The sequence below is a fragment of the Harpegnathos saltator genome, unplaced genomic scaffold (assembly GCF_003227715.2).
Source record: "Harpegnathos saltator strain DR-91 unplaced genomic scaffold, Hsal_v8.6 scaffold251, whole genome shotgun sequence".
Taxonomy (NCBI): domain Eukaryota; kingdom Metazoa; phylum Arthropoda; class Insecta; order Hymenoptera; family Formicidae; genus Harpegnathos; species Harpegnathos saltator.
The window spans coordinates 38,165-64,981 of record NW_020230041.1 but is presented as its reverse complement, the minus strand read 5'-3'; the positions used below and the strand labels follow the sequence as shown (position 1 = coordinate 64,981).

Below are 26,817 nucleotides of genomic sequence, written 5' to 3'. Positions count from 1 at the left end.
TGTGTGTGTGTGTGTGTGTGTGCGTGCGTGTGCGTGTACATACGTCTGTCTCAGACGCGTGAGTACCGCGTAACGTGGATATCCCATAGTCTCGTTGCTCTCGTCCGGCTGTGATGTGCGCTTGCGACGGCGCTCGTGAAGTGCGCGAAGTGCGGTAGTAGAGAAGTTGCGGAGGAGGAAGGCGTCGCGCGAGGTTTACATCGGACAGGATGTATTCCACCGCCGCCAGTATCAACGCAGCGGCAGCCGGTATCAACGCGGCGGCTGCCGCCGCGGCCGTGGCAGCTGCGGCACGGCACCCGGTACGTCGGATCATTGTTGTCCCGAACGAGCGAGTCATCGTCGGCGGAGCGACGGCCGTGGGGCCGAGGAGTCGACGGCTGCCGAAAGAGTGTGTCGAATGAGCCTCGCTCTCTCGTGGTCACGAACGTTCCCCCGCGGCCGGCCGCGTTCCCGACGGATGATGACACGTCACCGCGTTTAGGCTCTCCTCTCCGTGCGAGCACGCGAGTCAACCCGCTCGCAAATCAATGATCCAACCGATCGAACGCTCGTCGAGCAATTTCTCTCTCTCCCTGCCCCGGCGCGAGTCGTACGGACGAAATCGTATGCCCGTTTCTTTCCCACGGCTTGTGTCGCTCTCGCACGTGTGGTCGAGTGTGTATGTGTCTCTCTCTCTCTCTCTCTCACGCGCGCGCGTTGCAATTGTCACACGCGCGCGAATGGAACGGGAAATGAAGTCGCCCGTATGCGCGCGATCGGGGAGCGGCGAAATCGCCCGTATACGCGCGGATGCCGTAACTTGCGCGAGGAAACGATCCGGTGCGGGCAAAAATCGCCGCCGACCGGATTCCGCGTCTCGAGACGCCGATAATCGCCGCTCGATCGTCGCGCGCGCGCGCGGGCTGAATCGCCGGGATTTTTAAACGCGCTCTCATGTCTCTCTTTCACTCCCTTTCTCTCTCGCTTTCCTTCTATCTCTGTGCGACCGTTGCCGTCGGCTCCACGAGTATCATCCGGCGATATGACTATCCGTCGTGCCGTTACAGCGCGACGGGCTATATAAACACGCACACTCGTGCCTACGAATCACATTACATTTTTCCTGCTCTGTCAACGTCGTCGCTTCGCCCGTGGTAACGAGATAATTCAAAAGCAGAGAGAGAGAGAGAGAGAGAGATATGATGGCTAGAAAGAGCGAGCGTAGCGTTTTCCCGAGGTGCCTGCCGACGGCACGCCGCGCGCAGCTTAGACTAATAAATCCCTTCCGGCAATTATTTATTTTTCCACCGATTCCCCCGCACTAATGCCCGATACTAGTTGTGCACCCTCCTCCTCGTCACGCACGCACGCACTCACGCGCACACGCACCCACGCACTCACAGGTTCCACGCGCGCTAAATATCTGGGCGCACCCGTGTATAAATACGCGCCGGATGAAATTGACCCACGTTACGCGGGAGGAAGAGGGCGTAGGTGGCGAACGGGGGGAAGAAGAGGAAGAGGGGAAGGAGGAGGAGGGGGAGGAGGAGCAGGATGATGAGGTGGAGGTGGTGGAGATGACGAGTAGTGGTGGTGGTGGTGGTGGTGGTGGACGAAACGCGAGCGGAGAGAGCCGAGCGGCGACGGAAAAATATTTGGCTACCGAGCAAATTTTCATTCGACTGTAAACACCCGGCGAGCCGAAGCGGAAAAGCTCGTATGAACGACGAAAATAAATCTATATACCGCGGAGAGCGCCGCGCCGTGTCGCGTCGCGTCGCGCCGCGCCCGTCCGCTCTCGCTCGCTATCCGCAATTACGTTATATCTGTAGCTGCCATCGCGCGCACCGCCGATTACCTGCGCTCATGCCCGGAAAAGCGGGCAGAAAAAAAGCTAAACGGAAAAGCGGAAAAATAGATGCGGCGGTAGAGAGATAGAGAGAGAAAGGGGGGGGGGAAGGGGCGAGTGAAGAGGAAACAGAGCCACGTCGTTAAAAAATGAATTCGCCGTCGCCGCCGCCGTCGTCGTCGTCGTCGCGACGCCAACCAGAGACCGACTTTGGAAGACTTCCAAAAGCGTGCGGATTCTCTCTCCGCAACAAAATTTCCCCCGGCTCTGAAATTTCGCCCGGCGATCCGTGTCGATCCGCTCGCGCTCGCGTTCCCGCCTGTTTCGAAAAGCAACGTGTTAGCGGTCAAGTGAGCCTAGCTTTATCGGCGGGTGCGGGAAACGCGGGGGATTACCCGAGCGATCGACTCGGATTCGCCGAGCGCTCGAATTATCCGCACGTGTTACAAGCGTAAAAAAAAAGGGGAGACCAAAAAAAGAGGAGAACGATATAACACGGAGAAAACACACGTAGGTCATAATCGGACACTCCCTTCTCGGCGGAGCCCGTCGTGCGACTTACGTCTCGTGTCTACTTTATTTCTATCTGCATGTTCTCTCCTAATACTTTTTTTTTTTTTTTTTTTTACGCTAATACTTTTGCACAAGCGTGCGGCGATAATGTCATTAGTGTTCCGTCGCCGCTGCCGACGACGACGACGATAACACGGATCGATCTCTCTCTCTCTTTCTCTCTCTCTCTCTCTCTCTCTCTCTCTCTCTCTCTCTCTCTCTCTCTCTCTCTCTCGTTGTAATTATTTCCGGGCGCGACGGAAAGGAAGAGACGAGGACAAAATTGAAATCGAAACGAGGGATAGAGACGGGGGAAAGGGTTGGCAAGGACAAGAGAGGGAGAGAGAGAGAGAAGAGGGAAAGGGAGATGGAGAGGGAGGGAGGGAGGGAGGGAGGGAGAGAGAGAGAGAGAGAGAGAAAGAAAGAGAGAGACGGAACGGTATCTCGCGCAGGCATGAAATTTGCGGACCGCGGGTTTGCTCGCTCGCTCGCTCGCGCACGCTTCCGCAGAACCGCAATATGCATTGGTAATTACACCGCGATGAATTACACCGCGGAATGAGCGAAGCGTGTTACGTGCAATTGGCGCGAGCATTATAAATCTCGTCACGTGCAAACAGTTGGCCACCTCGTCTCTCTCGCTCTCTCTCTCTCTCTCTCCCCCTTCTTCCTCTCTCTTCCCCTCTTCCTCTCTCTCTCTCTCTCTCTCTCTCTCTCTCTCTCTCTCTCTCTCTCTCTCTCCTTATCCATTGATAGAAACACCAGCAGCAGCATCAGCGCACCAGCCGGCGGCCTCCCGACGGAATCTCAGCCGACTGTGTGAGAAGAAACTTCCGCGAACGAGGGCGCGCGTCATGCTTTTAATGACGCCGCCGCCGTCCGATTTCGATCTATTATTACACGCGACCACAGACACTCGCGCACATGGGCACACGTGTATATGCGCGCGCACGTTATTCGCGACTCAATTTTCGTACACGTCAGACACTCGGCGTGTAGTAGCGCGCGGGGACCTGATTAAATTTCGACGGTGAGAAAGAATGGTTTCGATTCCCGATGGAGTAATCGCCGTCGCGTAATCTCCACCGCTGGCCACCGCTACCGCCGGTCGATATTGAGTCACGTACTAGCGCGACAGTAACGAATTTACTAATTATTATCGCGGCGATAATGCGCTCGATCGCGGTCAATAGAGAGAACGCTTGGCTGGCCAGAGGCCGCAGCGTGCCTTGGATTAATTCGCCGCGCTACGTGCCGTGAATCGCGAAAGAAGGAAGGCAACGACTGCGCGCACGTATCGTTAACGAACAGCTTCATATCCGACTTACTTCACTCGCGTAGTCGACGACGACGACGACGACGACGACGACGACGACGACGACGACGACGACGACGACGACGACATCGACATCGACGCTCCGGTGCTTGACCGAGTTGACACAGGCGGTGGTTATTGGCACTCTGCAGGGCCGCCAGGGCTGTTGACGTACAAGCTGTACAAATATTATTTCCGGGCAAACCGGCCCGTCGATCATTACGAAACCCCAGGCGGAAAGTTTCAACGGTTACTCCTCCCCGTACCCTCCGCCCCCTCGCACAAACACACACGTGGAACCCTCGTGTATCATCGGGTCCTTCGAATTGACCACGATAGGCTTGCGCCAATCGCGACGCTGGCACTAACGACGACGACGACGACGGTGGCGGCGGCGGCGGCGGCGACGGCGGCGGCCCTTAGAAATTAGATCTATTGGCCGAATCGACTCGAGGGCTTTCGAGCTCTTGTGCCCAGCGTGCGCGATCGGCATTTAGAAGATACAGCTCGTTGATCCGTATCGGGGCCCCCGCATGTCGTCGTATGTTTGCTCTTGTGTAGAGTCGTCTATTTTTAGTATCTATTTCAATATATATATATATAGACATATATCTTTCCTTTTTCATTTCCTCCCTCCCCTCTGTTTCACAAGAGCCAACTTAATCTCGCGTATTTATCTGCGTCGCTTTTCTGACCGCGCGTCTTCTCTTCTCGTCTATCGTGTAATTAAAGGCGCGATAAAATTCCCTTCCCGTCATCGACTCGACGATTGATTACCGGCGCGAAGTTTTTTAATCGTCTCTGAAGCATCGTCGCTAATCAACCCGAAGGAATTAGATTCAGCCGGTCGGGATCGTAATTCGATTCGCGACTCGATCGACCATGTCCCGCGTTTTTAGAGAAAGAGGGAGGGAGAGAGAGAGAGAGAGAGAGAGAGAGGCAGAGGGAGAAAGCTCTGAGAGTCTTGGATAAGAAACTCCAAACGTTTGCGCCGCCTGGCTGTTCAAACTCTTCCCCCCCCCCCACTTCTTTCTCCCTCGTTCTCGTAGAAATTCGTAGCGTGTTTTATAATGTTCCCGCGGAATATTGACACTGGGTTGTTTAGCGATCCGTAATGATAATTACGCGAGCGACGACGGTACGGTAAATAAGAAGTGTTTGGACGCACGTCGCACGAGACGGCTCGTGACGCAACGACGGGACTAACATTAATTTGCGACTGTTAATTTAGTCGTAACGGATCTCCCGTGCTCGATCGCTCATGCGTTATCTCGAGATAACGCGCGTTTCGACTCGACTACGTGTACAATATGAGAAGAGTCGTCGACGAGAGCGGCGAATCGATCTGGGGAGGGAGAGAGAGAGAGAGAGAGAGAGAGAGAGAGAGAGAGAGAGAGAGAGGGAGAGAGGGAGAGACACCGACACCCTCACGATAACGAGAGACGGTTTACGTTTAATAACCCATGAGAGCGTGTGAGCACGTATAAGAAAAAAAAAAGAAGAGAAAAAAAACTAGTGTCGGCCCACCCGATCTCCCTCGACAATGTCGCGCCTTCGCGTTAGTGACTTTTTCCGCGACGGGCTCGAGTTTTTGTCGCGACGCCGCCACGCACCGCGCCGTCGCCGGCAGGCCGGTCGATCGGTCGGTCGGCACGCAAAAAAATTGCGAGATCGTGTGTACGCACACGTGACGCGCGACTTGACACGTGTAACTTCAGCGGCCCGTCGGACGAACGAGACGAGCGGGTGGGTGGACGCGCGCACGCGCGCCTATATCCCGTGTACACTGTTCACAATAATGAGGAGTTTGCACAGACCGGGATCCTGACGTTCTTCAAACACCGAGAGCAAGGACAAACAGCCCTATATGGACGGATGACCAAACACCGCCTCTCTGACGTATGCGTCGTCGTTCGTTCGTTCGTTCGTTCATTCGTTCGTCCGTTCGTTCGTTCGTCTATTCGTTCGTTCGTTCGTTCGTCTGTTCGTTCGTTCATCCGTCCATCCGGTCTCGCTCACGCGTTCACCCGCTCGTCAACGTCGTGATCGACGCCCACCACGTAGCCGACGAGCGAGCGAGCCACGGCGATGCGCCGCCGAGTATCTCTGTACTCCGGCGAGCGAGCAAATCGGGGCCTCTTTACCCTTCCCGTCGCTGCGGAAACTATCGACCATCACCGTCGCGCTCGACAAGCACCATAAGCGATATGCTGGCTAACATTTGCCGGGCTAAGCACACAAATACGATACAGTGCTGTTTGTCCGGCCCCGCCGGCAGTGGTGCTCGATTGCGCGCTCGCGCCGGTATCGTCGGCATCGCCGGCCGATGCTTCAACGCAGAGCCCTCCTCGTGTGTCGCCGCCCCGCCGCCATTGCCGCGCGCGCTAACGGTTTAATTCGCGTCTCGGAGGCCGAGATGATTTATGCGCGAGCGGCGAGTGATCGTGCGAGAGCGATACACGCGGCTACGCGAGATCCGCGAGAAGAGAAAGGAAGAAGACACTCGGAGGAGCGGCTATGAGGAGAGAGCGAGAGCGACGGCGTGCGCCGTGTGCGGCATGTGCCATCCGAGAGAGAGAGAGAGAGAGAGAGAGAGCAGCATCCTGGCATGACGGTCGGGTCAGCTGGTCGGTGGTTAGCGAACTATCTCAATTTGCCTAAGCCGCAACCACGGCGACCACGGCAACCGCAACTTCCCTCGTCGCGGCCGCCACCTTTGGCCGTAGTCCTCCTCCTCCTCCTCCTCCTCCTCCGTCCCGTGCATCTCGTGCGCCTCTCACGAGTCCCCTCTCTCTCTCTCTCTCTCTCTCTCTCTCTCTCTCTCTCTCTCTCTCTCTCTCTCTCTCTCTCCTCTCCTCTCGCTGGAACCTCTGACGTCCGACTATCTGTTTCCTCCGTCTTATCTATCTACTGTGAGATAATACCCAGGCAGCCGTATTTTCTTTTCTTTTCTCTTTCTCTCTCTTTCTCGCGGGCGCGCGCTCGTCTTTGCAAGAATCTAGCGAGCGGCCGTAAACTCCGACGGCGTGTGCGCGATGTCGGCTAGGTAGTCGTCGGGGGCGGATGAAGAAGAAACGCGCGGCGGTGTACGAATCGTTTAGGGGTAGTTTTCACGGTTATACCGCGAGTAAGCGGTTCCACGCCACGGAAGACAACGATTCTCTCTCGGGAGGGAGAGTCGGGTCCGACGGCGGCGCGTATTACGCAGCGCGCGCGTCGACAATCTCGCGCTTTTCATTCCGAATAGTTGTCTCAGCCAGATGTCACACGTCGTCGCGCGCTGCGAGCTGATGATGGAGTGCGCGGATCGGATCCGCCGAAGGACGCGATGTTCTCGCGCACGTGGGGTTGTTAACGACGCGGATATGTATATTGTATTTATGCGCAGAGATGTACAGACAGACGCACTCACACGTACGTGCGTAACAACGCTAACGTAAAACGGAGCCTAGAGAGAGAGAGAGAGAGGGAGAGAGGGGGGGAAGCGTACTCGCACACACGGCACAGCGCAGGCTCGTAGTTTCGGTTGTAGCGTGTAATCCTCGCGGACACCGCAAACATGTAATTAACACTTGCTCTCTCTCTGCGTGTGCGCGCGCTCGCACGAGTGGGAGAGGGAGGAAGAGGGAGGGAGAGAGAGAGAGAGAGAGAGCCGTCGTCGCAGCTCTCTCGGACCGAGATCGTGCCGACTATTGCCGACCATACACGGGCCACCTCATGTAATCGCATATGCACACGCGTCCGCGCGTGTGTGTGCGTGAGTATGTGTGTGTGTGTGTGTGTGTGTGTGTGTGTGTGTGTGTGTGTGTGTGTGTGTGTGTGTGTGTGTGTGTGTGCGCGCGCGCGCGCGTGCGTGTGTGTGTAGACCTACCATCTACCATCCACCCACCCATCCATCCACCCTCGCGCTCGTGCGCTCCAATCTACGGACCTCCTCCTCGTCCTCCTATCACTTTCGCTCGCACGGCACCCCTCTGCCCTTTCGTGGTCGAACAGCTGTACGGAGTTAATTATTCGACACAGGCCGGAGTGGATCTCTCGCAAGCCGGCCGACCGGCCCCCGCTTGTCCACCCGGCGCGCGAATCGATCGCGGCGGTTCTAGGACGCGCGACTCTCGAGGAGACGTGTATGACTGACGGGAAATATTTTCCTTCTTTGCCAGCAGGTTCCGCCGCAGCCCGGCCAGCCGATCAAGTTCACAGTCCTCGAGTCATGCGACAGGATCAAACAGGAGTTCGATTATCTGCAGCAGCAGAACAACACGTGAGTGCCCAGAGGACTCCCCCATGGGCGGGTGGCAAAAAAGAAAAACTACCCTGAGCACCCCGCTGCGCGAGGAGTTCGGTTTCTTCTCGCTGGTTCTTTTTTTTTTTCTTTTTTTCCTTTTTCTTCCCCCACTTTCTTTTGTCTTTATTCCTTTCTCTCTTGTTCCCCCGTCCAATACGGAAGCGCGCGTAAGGACGTAGCCGAACGTGGTGGATCGACGAGGGAGGGACGGGGAAAAAGTCTGGGAACGAAGGCAGCTGCCTGCCGCGCGCGCAGCGAGGCTTTCTTCCGAGTTAGCGCACGCTATCCCGCCGACGCGACGTGGCGCTCGCGCGACGGATACGTAATGGCAGGCCGCGAAGTACGCGCGAGCTCGGGCTTCGAGTTTCACCCGGGGACGACGAACGGGGGCGTTGCATTTTTCAGCAGCACACGGCGCGCGCGGATCGAAACTTCTCTCGCCGCTCGAGCGCCGCGCGGTCTCTTCCGCTCCCTCTCGCCGGTTTTCCTTTTTTTTCTTTTTTTTTTTTCATTCTCTTTTTTCCTACTTTCTTCCCTTCGCCACGTGCGGGGGATATTCTATTCGCGACGTACGCGTTTTCGCGGCTCGCGTTTTCCTCCCTCCCCTCTCTCCCTCCTGCCCTCCTCTGTTCCTCCACCCTCGGTCGCTTTGCGAACCACTCACTCGTGTTAGAACCAGCGAGACTCGCTGTGTGTTTGTGTGTGTGTGTTCTCGCATGCGTTTCACGTTTCTCTTTCTCCTTTCCGCAGGTTGAAGATGGAGTGCGATAAACTGGCTTCGGAGAAGATGGAGATTCAGCGACACTACGTGATGGTGAGTGCAATCGCTGTGTCGTAAAGTTAGAGGTGCCGGTTAGACGTCGTAACGTTTCCCTCGGCTGCCTCACGATCGTGTGTTCTCTCCCTCTCTTTCCCTCCCCCTCCCCCTTCTCTCTCTCTCTCTCTCTCTCTCTCTCCCCTGTCTTCCGTATCCAGAATAATCATGCTCGCTCGACCGCTAAACCACCTCGGCTTCTTAGCATTAATTGCATCCTCGCCGGGGCTGGGCTTTACATTGGCTCGTTACGCCGCGTAGCATAGTCGGTTATACAGGTATATAAATGTGCACGCGCGCGTGTGTGTATGTATATATAATATATATATAATATATATATATATATATATATGCTTGTGCACACCTACTGTGCATAGCTAATGACTCTAAGAGCCAGTGGCTCTCATCGAATTAGTCTACATCGCGCGCGCGTCTGTCTCGGACGCTTAATGACGAAGTAATACGCTGTTGGGTCACAGCGGCGACGCCGGTCTACGGCTCGTTAATATTCGAGCGTCTCTTCATCGCGTCCCTTCTCTATCGTATCCGCGATCAGCATCAGTGGTGGTTTTCCTGCGCGACAAACAGAAAAAAAGAGCGAACATACCGCGACGGGGAGAGTTATTTATGAACTTCCGAGTCGCTCTCTCGCACGCGCGCGTACGAGACAAACATAGAAAGAGCGATAGAAGGAGAGAAAAGGAGAGAGAGAGAGAGAGAGAAGAGAGAACGAGAGATCAGCAGCGTGTTACTCTGGACTCTTGCGAGTGGCAGGAATCCTTTTTCACGTGGTGGAATTTTCAGAGAGACGGCGAGAATGAGAGAAAGAGAGAGGGAACGTTAAACCGACGCGAAAATAACGCTGAAATTTCGCCCGACCGCGTCTCTGCAAATCCGTGGCGTGGCCATTTTTAAATCGCACGCGCGCGCGCGCGTCCGCTCTCTCGCGTTCGTCTCTCGGCCGGACGCGCTCTATTCGCGCTGTTAGCCTTTTATTTGCCTCTTTATTCGACCATCGACCGAGCGGTGATAATTAAATCGAAAACGAACGCCATGTCGGAGTTTTACGCCCGTAGCATCAATTTATCGTTACCGTTTTAATTCGCCGGCGGCGGCGGCGGCGCTGCTGCTTCTCTCGCGCGTTCTCGTCGACCTAATCGACGCGGAGGCGCCGCGCGCGGGCCACCAGTTTAAACGCAATTAATCTCCGCTTAGTCCATTTGATACGAACGCTTCTTTCCCTCTCTCTCTCTCTCTCTCTCTCTCTCTCTCTCTCTCTCTCTCTCTCTCTCGCTCCCTCCTCTGTCTTTCAGTCTGCCGCGCGCCGGCCTCGTTAACGCGCGTTAAGGACGTTGCATCGCCGTAACGAACGCTATTGCCCCCGGGGAAAGAGTCGCTCGGCGGCGGCGAGTGCTGTTGCCGTTGCAGCCGATCTCAACAACCTCCGCCTCCATCCCCGGTACTTGTTTCCAGCATCCACCCCTTTCCTTCCTCCTCCCCGTCCTCCTCCTCCTCCCCCTCCTTCTCCTTCACTCCTGCTCCACCTCGCCTGTGTCTATCTCCCGGGTGAAATAACTTACTTACGGCGCAATTAATTCGCCCGTGTAATTACCGGGCTAATGGCCCGTAAAATTAAGAACCTGTAACCCGGCTGGCGCGGGTTACACGCGTGCGTTCGCCTCCTCATCTCGTACTTCTCACGCGGGGCGCGCGCGCGCGCGCGGGCGCATTCTCCTCTCTTTTCCTCCCCCTTCCTCTCCTCTTCCCGCGCCTGCAACCGCGGTCTCTCAAGTACGCTCGGCCGGACACGATTGCGTTATCGCGATTAGCGATAATTAATAACGCGTTTGCGTGGAAACCCGCTCCGCGCCGCGGAGCGCTAAACGGCTGCGACTCGCCGATTCGCGGCGTAACGACGACTCTCCGCGGGTCGGAAATCGGGACGAATCTCTTCGATCTCATGAGGAATGTCTGTCGGATTACATGCGCGCGTTAATCGATCGTTAATTCGCGGAGGCGCATATCCGTGCTGATCCGCGCGCGACGGAATCGCCGTTCGGGATTAATCGTTCCCATTTGCGTCGGAGAAAGAGAATTAGAGTCAGAGCGAGAGAGAGAGAGAGAGAGAGAGAGAGAGAGAGAGAGAGAGAGAGAGAGAGAGAGAGAGAGAGAGAGAGAGAGAGAGAGAGGCTCGCGCACTCGTCAATTACGTAAAGCCCAGCACGACCAGCGCTTTAATCACCCTGCGAAATTTCTCTGTTGCAGTACTACGAAATGTCGTACGGCCTAAACATGGAGATACAGAAACATGTGAGTAGAAGATTCAGCGATTCCCCGCTCAGACATCTCTCCGCGTCGTCTACGCTTTTAGCAGGTTCAAAGAACCTGCGCAGGCATTTTTGGGATTCTCACGGAGTCTGATCGCTGCGTCGCGTCGCGTCGCGTCGCGTCGCGTCGCGTCGCGCGGAAGGAGGCGGAGGAGGGTTGGCTCGTGGCCCCCTCGAAGCCCTCGTGAACACGTCTCATTATTCGCGCGTCTTACGCCGCTCGCCGGGCGCTTTATTCTCGGAACGCACGCACGCACGCACGCACGCACGCACCTACGCGCCAACTCGTTCATTTATTCGGCCGCTCTTACAGACTGCGAGAGAGACTAATATCCACGCGCCGCGGGACCGACGGGACGGACGGACGCGACGAAAATAGAGGAACGCCCTGTTGACAGAAGATCGCGACGGAAATATGTAGCCAGCCCCGCTCATTACTCGCGCGTTTAAAGACGACGCGCGAGGCGACGAAGTCGGCCGTCCGGCCGACTCGCGCTTTCATTACTCACTTGGGGCGCGTCGTCGGCCCCACGGCCCGCTCGAGAGGAGGACGCTCTGCCTGTACAGCCGTGGGATACGCGCTCGCGGTCCGGGGACCACCGGACCTCGGCTATTACTATTTAACAGGCGCGCGACATCCACGCGCTGCTCCGTTCTCTGGAGAATTCCGGGCCCGCGTGTTATCGACTCGGTTAAACGAAATCTCACGAGCGGCGAGAGAAAGAGAGAGAGAGAGAGAGGGAGAGACGATCCTGATTTCGAGATACGCCACGCTCCTCCGTGGTCATTTAATCCTTTGTTGCACGTTTTTTTTAACGATTATAATTTTTTGAAACTTTTTACTCGGGGGTTTTTAGCGTCGCTGAATACAAATCCGGGGTGAAAATTTCACGAGATTCAAAATGGCGAGTCCAATATGGCGGGGGAAATTTTCAAAATCAGCCGAATTCGCTTGGAATGTGTTATTTAAGGGTTTTCGAGATTGCTAATTGCAAATTCGTTAGCGAAAAATCGAAATGCCGGAGCTACAACGGATATACGCGGCAAGGTTCGATTGACCCCGGTCGGGTTATCGGGTTCTCAAGCGCAGTCAGCTTGTCTCATTTCTATGATTATGTTCGCCGTGTGAGATCCGTCATTTTGAATTTTATATTTTTCACAACGGATTCGTATTCGGCGACTTCAAGAACCCCCCCCCCCCCGAGTAGCAAGTTTCACGCGAATTCGACTGATTCTGAAAATTCCGTCCGCGATATTGGGCTCGCAATTTTGAATTTTGTATTTTTCACACCGGATTTGTATTCGGCGAAACCCAAAAACCCGCGGATAATGATTTTCAAGTGTACGTTATTACTTAAAATTTCACGTAAACGAATTTATTCTGTAAAAGCGACAGTTTCGTTCAGTATATGCTTATTAACAACAAATTACTTATTTGAAGTGATTCTAAAAGTTGATGTATTAGAGCAACCATTTTAGTAATTATTAAAATAATCCAACAATACCAACAAAATATGCTAAGGAAATATGTGAAAAATTTAAATTATTGGGAAAACAAGCTTGGATGATAGGTGGCTCCTCTGGGAGGAGCACCATGCAGCAAAGGATTAATGTCGAGGCGAATGATCGTTTCTACGAATCCGTTCTATCGGGCTCCGTTGCGTCGCAATGACGTCAGCTGAACGTTGCGCGACGATACGTGGACCGGACGTGTGCTCGTGGTCGATCTTTCTTATTTCGACGTTGGTATTTCTTGAGTAACGGGGAATCTCTCTCGGGGAAGTCTGCGGTGTGTGGTGTGGAAGAGTCGCTACGCGAGTTGCGATGTGTGAGTGCTTGCGTTTCTCCGGAGCGTGAACTTGGACAAATAAATACTCGCTCACTTCCTTCGTCAATTGCACGCCCACGCGAAGGGTTGACCTCCACGCGCCGAAGTTGTCCCTCCCCCGAGCTCCCCCGAGCGGGAATCAATGACACATTAGTTTCCTTCTATGGCGCAAGGAAGACGCGCTTGGAAGGATCTACGAGACACGCGCTGGGCACGAGAGGGTTGGGCCGCCATAGTCTAGGGTTTCCTCTCTGGAGTTCCCTCCCTGATTATAATTCGCCATGCGCCGACACAAATACACACGTATGTTTCGCTCTCTTTTCGCAGAGTGAGATATCGAAGAGACTGAATACCATTATCGCTCAGATGTTGCCCTTCCTCCCGCACGATCATCAGCAGCAGATCATCACCGCTATAGAGAGGGCGAAGCAGGTGTCGATGGCTGACTTAAATTCCGTAATAACGGTAAGTGCGCGAACACGACGTGTGGTATATACGGTATATATATATATATATATATGTAGAGCAACACACGTGCGCGCGACGCCGATAGATTCGCCGAGAGCGGCGAGCACCGCGTTACACCTGCAAATTAGTCCGACGCGACGCGACGCGCGCAGCTACTCCCGATCTCGATCGTTATTCCTCCGGCGATGATCTCCTCCCCCGCTCTCCCGCTGTTCCCTCGGTCGTTTTTCGCGGCCGCGGCAAACGTGCTCGCGACGATCACGGCGCGCGGTGTGCGCCGCCACGCGGGATTCGCATTCGGCGGACGCGTCGCGTATAATTGAGTTCCGAGTTGATTCTCGCGCGCGCATGACCCGAATAATTTCCTCTCTCAGGCTCTCTCGCGTACGTCGCTCGCCCCGCCGCTGTTGTCGTCGAAACAATATACGCGCGGTGCATCGGGAAAAAAAAAAAAGGAGAAAAGAATGGCCGGAGTGTTTTTCAGCGAGCTCGAACGCTGACGAACGTCGTCGACGTGAGCGAGCGAATGAATTCGCGGCCGGAGCTGCCTCCGGCCTCGAGGATTCGGAAGAATCGAACTGTCTTGGAGCGCGTTGCGTTGATGTCCCCGTTTGATCGGTTTCGCTCATTTTTCCAAGTCCGTTTCTGCGCGCGAGAGTGAGAGAATCCAGCCGGAGAAACTATAGACGAGTAAAAACTCCGCCAATTTCCGACCTCGCCAGTGTTTGATGAACGTTCGCTCTCGAGGAAATGTCTTCTCTCGCGAACGAGAACGCGGTAAGAAGGGCGCGATCGCTCGGACAAGGTCGCGGTTGCGAGACCGCAATCTCGGCAGTCCGTCATTACGGCGACGCGCTGTTAGGCGGAATACAATTAGCGTGCGCGCCAACGGTGTCATGACGTGCATCGCGTCTGGTCGAGAGAGAAAGAGAGAGAGAGAGAGAGAGAGAGAGAGAGAGAGAGAGAGAGAGAGAGAGAGAGAGAGAGAGAGAGAGAGAGAGAGAGAGAGAGAGAGAGAGCTGCTCGCAACGGTGGCGGCGAAGGGGTTCGCGCGCGACGCGAAAGTACGAGCGGGGTTGCGCGGCGCAGAACGCGCGCAGGACGAAGGAGAGGAGGACGCGCGAGGGGACGATGAAGGGACGATGAAGGCAAATAGACAGAAGCGCTAACCCTCATGAATATGTATTATTCGGTAAACAGAGGTTGAATCAATATTTCGTTTAATAACACCGCGCGAGGAACGTATAGTCCTCTCTCCACCCGGTTACACCCCATCCATCCCTCCCTCGCCCCTCCATCTTCCCTCCCGCGCACTACCTCGGCTGGTGAAACGCGATGGTGGTGACGGGGATCTCCGATCCCCGTCTCTGTCTCCCCCTCTCCCCATCCCTCTCCCTCTCTCTCTCTCTCTCTCTCTCCTCTTCCCTCTTTCCTCTTGCCGCCCGCCGATGCGCGTCGCCGCCGCCCGATCGCGCGTATTATTCACGGCGCGTTAAACCCCGCTCTCGGGACCGTTATGTGTTTCGTTTCGCGATTCGCGCATCTCGCGATCTTACCGAGCACGATTCTCCAACGTTGCTCGCAAGCGCGGGAGACTTTCGAGCGCGTTTCTGCGCGCAGGGCGCCTCTTCGCGGGACCATCGCGCTTCCTCTTGCCGATTCGCGGTCGACACTTGGCCGCGGAATCCCGTCCGAGGATCGCGGCCCCTCGTGTCTGTCTCTCGTCTCGGGGCCGGCTGTCACGCTCACGACTCACGAATACTAACGCCAGCTCCGCGTGGACGGAATTTTATGCCGAAAATTATGGCTCACGTGCTTCCTTCCTTTTTAATCGATTAACACGCACAGACGCACTCGATCATTATATTCAGGCTGCTTCGCGGCAGGTCGTACGTCGTCCTCGACGTACGCACCCGTGACGCGGTTCGCGGAACGCGCGCGTACGAGGAAGCCGTGAACACACTCGAGCGATACACCCCGATTGACGAAGGCCAATCTAAATCGTTGCAGCAGCAGAGGCCGGAGATACCGCAGCTGCTGCAGCAAATACACACGCGGCAATTACCGCCGGGCGCAGCAGCGATGGCTCATCCGGGTTTACCTGGACTTCCAGGATTGGGGCCGGCTGCGGGGCTTCCGGTAGTGACTTCCGCGTCCGCGGCTTTGCTCGGTCTCGGACTGACGCCCGGCTCGACCGCGAGCCCCGGCGCGGCCTCCGCCGTGCATTCCTTGTCGATGCTTGGCAAGCCGGATATCCACCGCGGTCAGCCGGACGATCTCAAGAGCAGCGGAGGTAAGTCATCGATATGCATCGGACCTGTGCTGCACGCATCCGCCTTGTCGCGCTGCGCATTGTTTGTCCCGACTTGCCACACTTTCGTTCGTCGCGCGTCGTTCCCCTTCAGCAGTCCCGACTGCCCCGGCAAGATCGCGAGACGATTCGTCTCGCGATCTTGTCGCTTCTCGCCGCTTCATTCTGGCCGATTTCATCGAATTACCGACCGCCGATACGTTTCGCCGCCTCGTGCCGTCGTTTGACGTTTTTTCTTCTTCTTTCCCGAGGACGGTCGCGTTAACTCGATTGCGGGGACGAGGTGGCCCAGCCCGGCGTTAGTTGGATCTTTCGACTCGATCGTCTCAAGCCCCTTACCCTCGTCGAAATTTGACGACACGGCGGTGGCGGCGGCGGCGGCGGCGGCGGCGGCGGCGACGGCGACGGCGACGACGGTGATCGAGAAAGGAGGGGAACTAACGAAGGGCAAGATTCCCGACCTCCGGTCACGTTCGATTTAACGTTGTAGCCGGGTATAACGGATCGCTGCTGCGCGCGAGAGCGAGTCATCTCGCTCGCTACCGACCGTCACGCGGGGTTAGCAGAGATCGTGGCACGAGGGTGTAAAAAAAATATCTATACATATAGATACATATATATTTGAACGAGACTCTCTTTCTCCCTCTCTCCCCCCCCTCTCTCTCTCTCTCCCTCTCTCTCTCTCTCTCTCTCTCTCTCTCTCGACGAGCCTGTCTCTCGCGTCGGCCGGAAAATGTTCAAAGCGCTTTATTACGGGTATCCGCTCTCTCGGAGAGAGAGAGAGAGAGAGAGAGAGAGAAAGGGAGAGAGAGAGAGAGAGAGAGGGGGGGGGGAGAGAGAGAGTATGCGCATGTTTGCGTCATCCTGTTAGCGGACGCGCTAGCGGCGGTTTTGAGCGAAAAGCGCGCATAAATATGCATGAAGATCATTTATATGGACGCCACTCGCGAACTCTCCCCTCGTTCGCTCTGTCCTTCTCCCGCTCGCTCGTTCTGCCCTCCTCCTCCCTCCTCGCCGCGCGTCTCGGTAGCAAGCAGTGTCAGCCGCCGTTTTACGGCGCGTTATTAACATTTTATCGATACGCGATGTTCGTCGTTCAATCGCGCGCGCGCGCGCGCGGCCGATATCACAATATTTTCCTACCTACGCGACCTTCTCCTCCTCCTCCTCCTCCTCCTCCTCCTGGCGTCTTACTGTGACGCTCGAGCGTGAGCGTGAGCGCGAAAGGCGCATCCGTGTTTGAATGTTTCCTACGAAAGCGGAGGAACGCGAGCGCGCGCGCGCGGCACTGCTGAGGGGAACGGACGGCTCGCAAATAGAGTCACCAAAGGCGGATTGCTCAATCTTGTCGCTTATCTCGCTGCAGACATCCGTATAATACGGCGGGTCGGCGGCGCTTCTCGCGCTATTATGGCACACTCTTATAAAGATTAAGAAGCGATCTCTCTCTTTCTGGCTGCTCGAACGCCACTGTGGCGCGCGCGCGCGCGCGCGCAGCTCGAGCGTCTTGCGCTATACCGCGACGTTTGTTGTTTGCTTGCAGGTATGAGCTCGACGGAGGAGAGACACGTGAGTAACTTGGCCGTTTCTTGGCCTGCACTTTTCCTCTTTCTTTCTTCCTTCCTTCTTACCGCGTCGTGTCGCGACGCTCTCTCGGGAGAGTCTCGGAGCGCCGAGAATGTCGGCGAGGTCGCCTCGAGAACGCGAGCTCTCGTTTCAACAGCGCGGGCCGGTCGACGATGTCGTAGAGGACGTTGCGTCGAGAATCGTCAGAGAACACGAAGGGAAATCGCAGTGGAGACGCGCGCGACGTCGCGCAGTCGACGTAAAAATCGCGGAGCTCTCGGAAGCACCGGGCGCGGATCCCGGATAAAAATCCTCCACATCGATTATCGTACACTCGTAAGAAATGATGCGTTAAATTTGACATATTTCATGTGTCTCGAATCATCCACTGTCATTTATGCGTTAATCTAACGTACAGCAAATATGTTAAGATGTAACATGTATATAATATGTAAAAAATTAACACGAAAATTTAACATTTGAATGCCGTCAAGAATCACAGTTTGTGTTAAATTGACATATGAGTGAATGTTACTTCAACATTTGGGGATAGTAATGATTTATGATTTAACGAGACGAAAATGTTAGATCGACATGATTTATGTGTTATAAAAATCCAATTTTCACCAAACACCAGAAACGTTAACATTATACATTTAACACAAAGATAACTGTTACAATGAGGAAAGTAACACATTATAGGTGTTGACTTCAACATATAAAATATGTCATAGTAAGAATTCATGCATTTACATATATAAATTGTGTTATTTTATTACTCGGAAATGTCACTTCAACACTTGAAAATAGTTAATCTTAATTTACCACAAGAAAGTCTAGGTGACACAACAACGATATGTGTGTTAAATTAACACACGACTGTGCAAACAATTTAACGCAAACGCTTCCTACACACAGATAATTTTAACGCAAAAGTACGAAATGTTTTCAACTGTGTACGTGCGATCCCGCCCGTTCTCAAGCGAACCGACTCTCTCTCTCTCTCTTCGTGTTTGTGGGCCGGTTAAGTTTCAACTTCTTGGTAAGTTAACCGGTATTAAATCATACGTTTATCTTTGCTCTTTCTCCAGTTTAGACATAGGCAGACAAATGATTTAACTGACGGTTAACTCAGCAAGGAGTCGGAACAACCTGCCCTGTGAGAGAGAAGCCGGCACGCGCGGTTCGCGGTGAGGTCGCGAGGACATCTCTGCCGCTCCTCCGAGAGTCGCCGTCGTCGTCGTCCGACGCGCTCCGCAAAAGTGACGCGAACATATTTCGCCGGGCCGGGCCGGGCCGGGCCGGGCGTGTACATATGCGAAGCGCGTACGGCTTGTACAACGCACACTCGTCGACCGAGTGGCCACTTTACCGCGGCCTCGTGTATTACAACGTACATTACGCGCGTGTAACCCTTCCCGCCGCGCTCGTTCGCTCGCTCGCACGCTCACGCTCGCGCATCAAGAGTACAACGAGCGCTTCAGCGTACTTCGCGCACGAGTGTATATGCAATTTATACTTTCGGGTCGCGACTGCGGGCCGCGGGCGCGAGAGGAGAGGCTTCAAGTGGCGAGACGGCGCGCAGGGCCGAAGGACGAGGGAGGGCAACGTCGCTCCTCCGCCGGGCCATTTGCATAATTGGAAGTAATTCGCCTCCCCCTCTTCTTCTTCTTCCTCTTCTTCTTCTTCTTCTTCTTCTTCTTCTTCTTCGTCGTCCTCGTAGTCTTCGTACTCCTGCCCCTCCTTTTTAACGCTCTGCCTGATCTGCGATACGCGCGCTCGGGCGACATCCTCGGCGCTTGATGAACGCGTGAGTCGTCGAGCGCGCCGGATCTGCATTTACGACCGCCACGTGGCGGCGGCGGCCCGAGGTGTCAATTGAAACGTTAATCGCGACTTTTGTCGGGGATGTGTTTTCCGCGAATCTCTCTCCCCTCGCGTGGCAAGCGCGGCGGCCGCCACTCGAGGAGCGCGCGCGCTATTCATCGCCGCGAGGACAACGTACGACGACGACGTCATCGCGTGGAGACTCTTCTTCGAGACCGCGCGAGAAGATACACGTGTCGAGTGTGCAAACTGAAGCACGAAGAGTTCCCCGATCAATTTCTCGAGCGGACTTTTGCCGCGAGACAGACCTTTTCCTTCGAGACTCGGCTGTAATGACACGCGTACGAACGTCGACGATCGAACAATCGTCCGAAAAATATCCGTGGCCGACCGCGGCATTTCCGGCATTCCGAGGAAAAGTGCGAAAGCTCCCACGAAGAAAGCCGCGAAGCTCGACGGGGCGAGCGAGAGAGAGAGAGAGAGAGAGAGAGAGAGAGAGAAAGAGAGAGAGAGAAAGAACGTTCCTCGAGCATTCTTCGACGTCGCGCGTCTCGCAGAGCGACGACCATGCCGGCGCGAACGTCCCGCCGTCGCGGTCCGCGTCTCGAGGAAGAAAGGATAGAAAAAGAATAGCCGCGCCGGGCCGGAAGGGGGTACATATCTTGTATTACGGACTCGCGCGCGCCGAGCCTGTAATCATCGCGGGGCCGCGAAACGCCCATCGACGCCCTCTCATTCCGCCTCTCGCCATTCTATTTTCTTCTCTCCTCGCGCCAGAGAGCTCGGTGCCGGGCACTTTCCCTCCGGGGCCCTTCGTCCCTATCGCGCTCCTCCCTTGCCCTCCCCTTCGTCCGCCGGGGCCTCGTCCCTGCGCGCTTTTCTTCTTCCTCCGTGTCGGCGCGTCACGACGCGCGCGCGCGCGCGCGCGCCCACTCTGTAATCATTACCGGCCCTCGCAGCGTGTGCCATGCGACTCTTTTCCGCTTTCCTTCTAGTCGACCGTCTTCTCTCAGCCGCCTTTCGTCCGTTCGTTCATTCGTGCGTGCGTGCGTGCGTGCGCTTCTTCGCTCGTTTGTTTGCGCCTCCTCCCCGCCCGCGCCGCGCCGCGCCGCACCGCACCGCACCGCACCGCACCGCACCGCACCGCACCGTCCGGCGTCCTGAATTCCATTACGCTCCATTACGAATTGACCCGCGAGCGCGAGACGCGCCAACTTCTCCCAGCGGGCAGATTCGGCCGGAATTTATTGCCGAGACGCGCGCGCTAATATTAGACACCGCGCGAATTTACCAGCCACGCGGCGGCGGCGGCGGCGGAACCGCTCGTCCACCAACCAGCCAGCAACCGCGTGTGTATCCTTGTATCGTCCATGCGCGAGTCTCCCTCTCTCTCCCTCTCTCTCTCTCTCCCTCTCTCTCTCTCTCTCTCTCTCTCTCTCTCTCTCTCTCTCTCTCTCTCTCTCTCTCTCTCTCTGCCTTCGCGCTTCGTGCTATCGTACGTGCGCATTGACGTGTTCCGCTCGCTTGAAAAATCGAGTCACCGGTCGAAAATAGCTGGTCGCGTCGCTGGAGGTTTGGACATTTTGATACACCCGCAACACGCGGGCGGATATCGTGCGGAAGGAAAGGGACCGTGGGCGGTTGGCTCGGGGTGGCACAGGGGAGGATAGAAAGAGAGAGAGAGAGAGAGAGAGAGATTGGGGGGGGCGGAGGAGGGAAGGGCAAAGTCGAAATCGATTATCGCGAGCGTTCGCGTGACGATTGATAATAACCCGCGTCGACGCGGGGTAATTACGGTTTTGTCACGTTCGTCGCGCCACTGGGAATATGTGGCTAATCCGTTGTTCCATGCCGTTGTACTTGCCGCGGTGTCTGTTGTTAAACGAGATTAACGAGATCAACGGGGATTAACGGGCGCCGCCGCCCGTGAGAGAAAGATAGATGGCGGGAGAACAAGAGCGAGCGAACGAGCGGCGGGACTCCCCGTATTTCGTTCCAACGACGCGTCGTCTTGATACCGTATCGCGCTTACCACGGCTTACCGTACGTGCGAGTCTACCGTTTTCGAGACGGAGGAGCGAGTTCCCTCCCCCCCTCTCTCTCTCTCTCTCTCTCTCTTTCTCCCCCTCTCTGCATATACGATATCGAAACGCGCGGCGTCGTAATGGGATATCGAGAATTCACTCACGCGACTCCGATATGTACTCGGTATTCTCTCTTCTCCTTCTTTCTCGCGGTACATAACGCGGTCGTAAATAGCCGGGACGTGTGTACGCGCGCGCGCGAGTGCGTGTCGCCGCGTCTCTGCCCCCGCGCGACACAACACGAGCGAGGAGGAGGAGGAGGAGGAGGAGGAGAAGGAAGAAGAAGGGCATCGTTGTTCGTGCGTTTTACAGAGGAGCTCGATATCGCCGAGCGAGAAATATAGCCGACCTCGCAGCCCGCAAGAGACCACTCATCACTCTCACAACTCTCAGAGAGATAGTCACCACGACCATTCGATGCACCCGCTGAAGAAGATGAAGAAGGATCACGATAAGGACATGGGCCACGTAAGTGCGTTAACGAAGCGCGGGGGCGCGAACTTGGCGAAATCGGGACGAGCCCGTCGCGCGGCGCGCTCCACGAGCGCGACGACGACGAGCTCCGATAAGAGCAGCCGAGAACGGCCGCGACGACGGACGTTAATTCGGCCGCTTGTTCTGCGCGCAGAGCGACGGCGAGAAAAGCGACCAGGACCTGGTGGTGGACGACGGGAGCGATGGGCCGAGCAGTCCGGTTGTCAACGGCGCGTCGTCGTCGTCACCGCCACCGCCGCCACGCGAGAACGGCCTCGACAAGGTCGTCGCGGTGGTCGCGGCCTCGTCGATGGCCGCTGGCGTGCAGATGCTGAAGAAGGATGCCGCGCCGCCGTCGCCGCGCAGTGGTACCAGTAGCAACGCGAGCACGCCGTCCGCCAAGAAGATGGAGGAACGGGAGAAAACGGCCACGCCGATCTCGAAGCCATTGACGCCGACTTCCGGCTCGGCAGCGATCGGCAACCCCGGCAAGTCCCCCGCCGCGAACAGCAAGCTCATGCAAGGTGTGGCCGTGCAAGGTGTACCGACCGCGCTGTCCACCGTAGCCGCATATTCGCCGCACTATCCGTCGGCCGGGCCGCCACCACCGCCGCCGCACCATCTCGCCCCGACCGGCCAGCATCCCCACGTGGACGTGATGGCCTACAATGGATACGTGACGCCGCGGGCACCCGCTTCGCTGCAGCAGCTCTACGACCCCCACGCGGCGATGCGGGCTCCGGTCGGGATACCCGGAGCCAAAACGTGAGTATAGGAGACACCTGCACTTTGGCCGAAATGCGTCTTCTTGCGCGCACCGCGAAGCGCCAACTCGTGGTGAACCGCGAAGGACGTCTCGGTCTGCGACTTTGGAAGAGTCTGAAGCGCACGCGCGCGCGCGCGCGCGTGCCCGTGAGAAAAAGGTGCGCTGCATGTCGACTCAGCGGCGTCAGAGTTGTCTCTCTCTCTCTCTCTCTCTCTCTCTCTCTCTCTCTCTCTCTCGTCTCGCTTGGCCAAAACATTCCATTCAATTCAGTTTCGTATTCCATTTTCTTCGCCGTACGAACGGCGACGTGTGAGGAGCGCGTTTTGTCTCGAGGACACGCGTTTGTATACCTGGAATTCCTCGGAGGACACAGAAAATAGCCGTGTCTCGTCAGAGAGCCGTGTTTCTCAGATTCCTTAGAATTCAACAGTTGCCGCGAACTCGTGGCTCGCGTTGGCGAAGGCTCGTCGTCGTCGTCGTCGTCGTCGAGACGTACGACGATAACGATACGGCGATAGCAATTTTTGCGCGAGAGTTCCCTGCAAAAGTCGAGCACTCGATCCGATCGCGCGATCAAACGATTAACACCGCTGCCGTCGGGGCCGGCGATATTGGATGACACCTAGGAGGAGAGACACTTATCGTGATCGTTTGGCGATGAAATGATTTCGCAGTGCATACAGCTACCACATAAGCGACGGTCAGATGCAGCCGGTGCCGTTCCCGCAGGACGCCCTGAACGGGCCGGGTATACCGCGGCAAGCCCGTCAGATCAGCGCCCTTAATCACGGCGAGGTCGTGTGCGCGGTGACCATCTCGAACCCCACCAAGTACGTTTACACCGGGGGTAAAGGATGCGTCAAGGTCTGGGACATCGGGCAGGCAGGTATCGCGGGGGTGAAGCCGGTATCGCAGTTAGATTGTCTTCAGCGTGATAACTACATCAGGTGAGTAGCGTCAGCGCGGAAACGACGCGACGCGCTCCACGCGTCGAGCGTAAGAGAGCAGCGTTCCCTCCCCCCCCCCCCCCGAGGACGGAAGAGTCCGATCGACGAAACGAGCCTCTCATACGAGCCTCTCGATTGACGAGCAGGTCGGTCAAGTTACTCCCGGACGGAAGGACTCTGATAGTCGGCGGTGAAGCCAGCCAATTGTGCATCTGGGACCTGGCCAGTCCGACACCGCGGATCAAAGCGGAGCTCCCGTCATCGGCGCCGGCCTGCTACGCCCTGGCGATCTCGCCAGACTCGAAAGTCTGCTTCAGTTGCTGCAGCGACGGCAATATCGCCGTGTGGGACCTGCAAAATCAGACACTGGTCAGACAATTTCAGGGTCACACGGATGGCGCGTCCTGCATCGACATCTCCGCTGACGGCACCAAGTTGTGGACCGGCGGCCTCGACAACACCGTGCGCTCGTGGGACCTGCGGGAGGGCCGGCAGCTGCAGCAGCACGACTTCACCTCGCAGATATTCTCCCTCGGGTACTGCCCGACCGGCGAGTGGCTGGCGGTCGGTATGGAGAACTCGCGCGTCGAGGTGCTCCACGCCACCAAGCCCGACAAGTACGAGCTGCGCCTGCATGAATCCTGCGTGCTCTCGCTGCGCTTCGCCTCGTGCGGCAAGTGGTTCGTCTCAACTGGCAAGGACAATTTCCTCAACGCGTGGCGCACCCCTTACGGAGCCTCGATATTCCAGGTTGGTGTGAGTCGATTTGCGCGCTTTCTTTCCTCCTCTCTCTACTCCCCCTTCTCTTTTTTCCTCTTGATCGCCTTTCTTCCCATCGCCGCCCGTTACTCGCACTTTGACGCTCGGTAATACGCGACCGGTTCCTTGGAGTCTTTCCAAGTACGTATGAGCTGCATCAGCCGCGCAGAGTTGCAGGGAGCTAACGCGGCCTCCTCCCTCGCCCCCCCCCCTTCTCCTTCATTTTCTCAGCGCGTCTGTTGACTCGGCTGGACTTTTGAGAGAAAGAGTGCGCTTCGAGTGCGCGTCGATTCCAGCGCGCGACTTAAACGCGCGCTTCCTTGAGATTGAAATTCCGTTCGCGACGCGTCGCGCGGTCGCGTGTGCGTTTTATTGCCGCCACGAGAGGCTGGCCTACAAATTACACCTTCGCACCTTCCGCGCGGAGAATAAGCGCATTATTACGCGCCGCGACGAGAGACCGGACGAGAGACGTCGGGGACGATCGCGAACAGTTCATTAAGGAGCTATATAATTATGCGATATGAACGCGAACGAACCGCGGGGAGAGATTCGCCGATAAGGCAAGCGAGAGAGAGAGCGGGGAGGGGGGGGGGAGAAAGATAAATAGAGTAAAAAGACTGATTTATAAAGCTCATGAATAACCGCCGCTGAGCGCGAGCGAGCGCTCGCGCACGCGATTTCGTTATCGAGTAGAATTCGAGGCGGCGGAATAATAATAGACATCTGCGAAACGGCTCGTAAATATGTTTACGTTTTTGACGTTTCATAAAACGAGCGAACCCGCCTCGAGAGAGCTCTCTCTCTCTCTCTCTCTCTCTCCCCTCCCCCTCCCTCCCTCTCCTTTGCGAATTTTTACAACGTCCTATCTCTTTCTCCCTCCCTCCCTCCCTCCTTCCCTCTCCTCCGCGAATTTTTACAACGTCCTATCTCTGGCGTACGTTTCTTTCCATCCTGTTCTTCCTGCCTCTTTGCACGAGCGAGCGCGCTCCGTATAGCCGTTATCGCGCGCGCTCACTCGACATGTTTGTCGATTATATTTACAGTCGAAGGAATCCTCGTCGGTACTCAGCTGCGACATATCGACGGACGACAAGTACATAGTCACAGGCTCCGGCGACAAGAAAGCCACCGTCTACAAGGTCATATACTGAACGCTGTCGCCGTTTTGTTATCATTGTCATCACCACCACCACCATCACCACCATCACCACCATCACCACCACCATCATCATCAGCATCGTGAGACCGGCGGCAGTCTGAGGCGGTGACACGAGGCGGCGAAAGAGAGGCTCTTTCTCTCTCTCTCTCTCTCTCAGCTCAGGGGGAGCGCTCTCCCGAGCGGCGACGTAATCACCGTTGTTGTTATTGTTACAAATGTTGTTGTTCTTGTTACTCGTTCCATGACGAAGAGGATGTGTGATGTAACTCGCCGTTGTGTCTCAGCCGACTCTTCAGGCCGATCCGAGCTTAGCCGACACGAGAACGCGCGCGCGCGCTTTCTACGCGTCTCCGCGGCTTTATTGTTCGCGGCCGACTCATCGGACGACATGAATTCGCCCGAATGAATGAACGGAACGGAGGTTTTCCTCCGTGCTGCGTGCGTATGTACCGGCGTATGTATCACGTGGAATGTACGCTGAGAATACGTATCGCTTCGCGCGCGCACGCGTATTTGCCGGCGGCTCGTCCGGGAAACACGCAGATGCGCACGTGTTGATACTCTCTCCGTGCTCAACGGAGTGATATTCGTTCATTAATTCGCGGATAATACACACACACACACACACACACACACACACACACACACACACACACACACACACACACACACACTTGTGCAACAGTGCTAGTCGCGCATCGGCAACGGTGTGTAAGACGTCCCCCTCTCTCCCCCTCCTCTCTTTCCCCGCCTCGGTGTGAACTCACGTCTGCGCGGGGGAGATCGGCCGGTTGGTCGGTCCGGTCCGGTCGATCGATCGATCGATCGATTGACTGACTGACCTTTTCTTCCTTTCTTGTTTCTTGTACTTATACGATACGTCACCTCTGACTGCCGACTGTTGTTGATTCTCTACGGCGCTTGGGCGAAGTCTCCGTCCCGCTCCGACGCGTTCAACCCCAGCCCCTGTGTAAGTAGCTGTGGCCTGTCTGTAAATTTTGTAAATAACAAGGTTTTAAGTAATATCATTATATATTTTTCTACTTCCTCCCGAGAGCGAGAGAGAATGTGTGACGGATGAGGTAGGAGCAGCACAATTATAATTGTACATCTCAAAGTTGAAGAGACAGACGAGACGAAAGAGAGTCGATAAATAAATGACAAATATAATAATCGAGCAACCCGGTGGTCTTTTATTCTCCCCCTCTTGTACGATCCTGTTACTTGCCCCCGCTCCTCGCGATAAACCCTTCCGTGCGTCTCTCATGCATCTCGCGCGATTATTCCGAATCTTTTTTTTCTTTTCTTATCCGGACACTCCCCGGTTCCCGTGATTCCCGTGATCTTGCATAAAAACACGAGAATTTAGTAATGCGCAGCGCAGTGGCCGGAATGACCTCTCGTTTCCCGTTTGAAAAAAAAAAAAAAAAATAGAAAAGCGAAATGACCAGTGGCCGGCACGCCGATAAAAAATCGGGGCTGCGCACACAGCGGGCAG

At 55.9% G+C, this 26,817-nt stretch overlaps 1 protein-coding gene across 4 annotated transcripts; it reads left to right on the top strand.

The window, feature by feature from the left end:
- On the top strand, nt 1-26,500 carry LOC105181703 (transducin-like enhancer protein 4). 4 transcript variants are annotated; one of them, XM_019840532.2, is made up of 12 exons: nt 1-302; nt 7,862-7,962; nt 8,737-8,800; nt 11,066-11,110; nt 13,283-13,420; nt 15,437-15,716; nt 17,278-17,303; nt 21,524-21,679; nt 21,840-22,450; nt 23,126-23,398; nt 23,545-24,148; nt 25,204-26,500. In XM_019840532.2, the coding sequence occupies exons 1-12, from the start codon at nt 210-212 to the stop codon at nt 25,309-25,311; spliced, it is 2,499 nt and encodes an 832-aa protein (XP_019696091.1). In that variant the 5' UTR covers nt 1-209; the 3' UTR covers nt 25,312-26,500. The 4 variants fall into 4 exon arrangements, with proteins under 4 accessions (XP_019696091.1, XP_019696084.1, XP_011136964.1 ...); XM_019840525.2 differs by having other exon boundaries at nt 3-302; nt 15,434-15,716; XM_011138662.3 differs by having other exon boundaries at nt 4-302; nt 7,865-7,962; nt 15,434-15,716.
- Nucleotides 26,501-26,817: the final 317 nt, after the last annotated feature.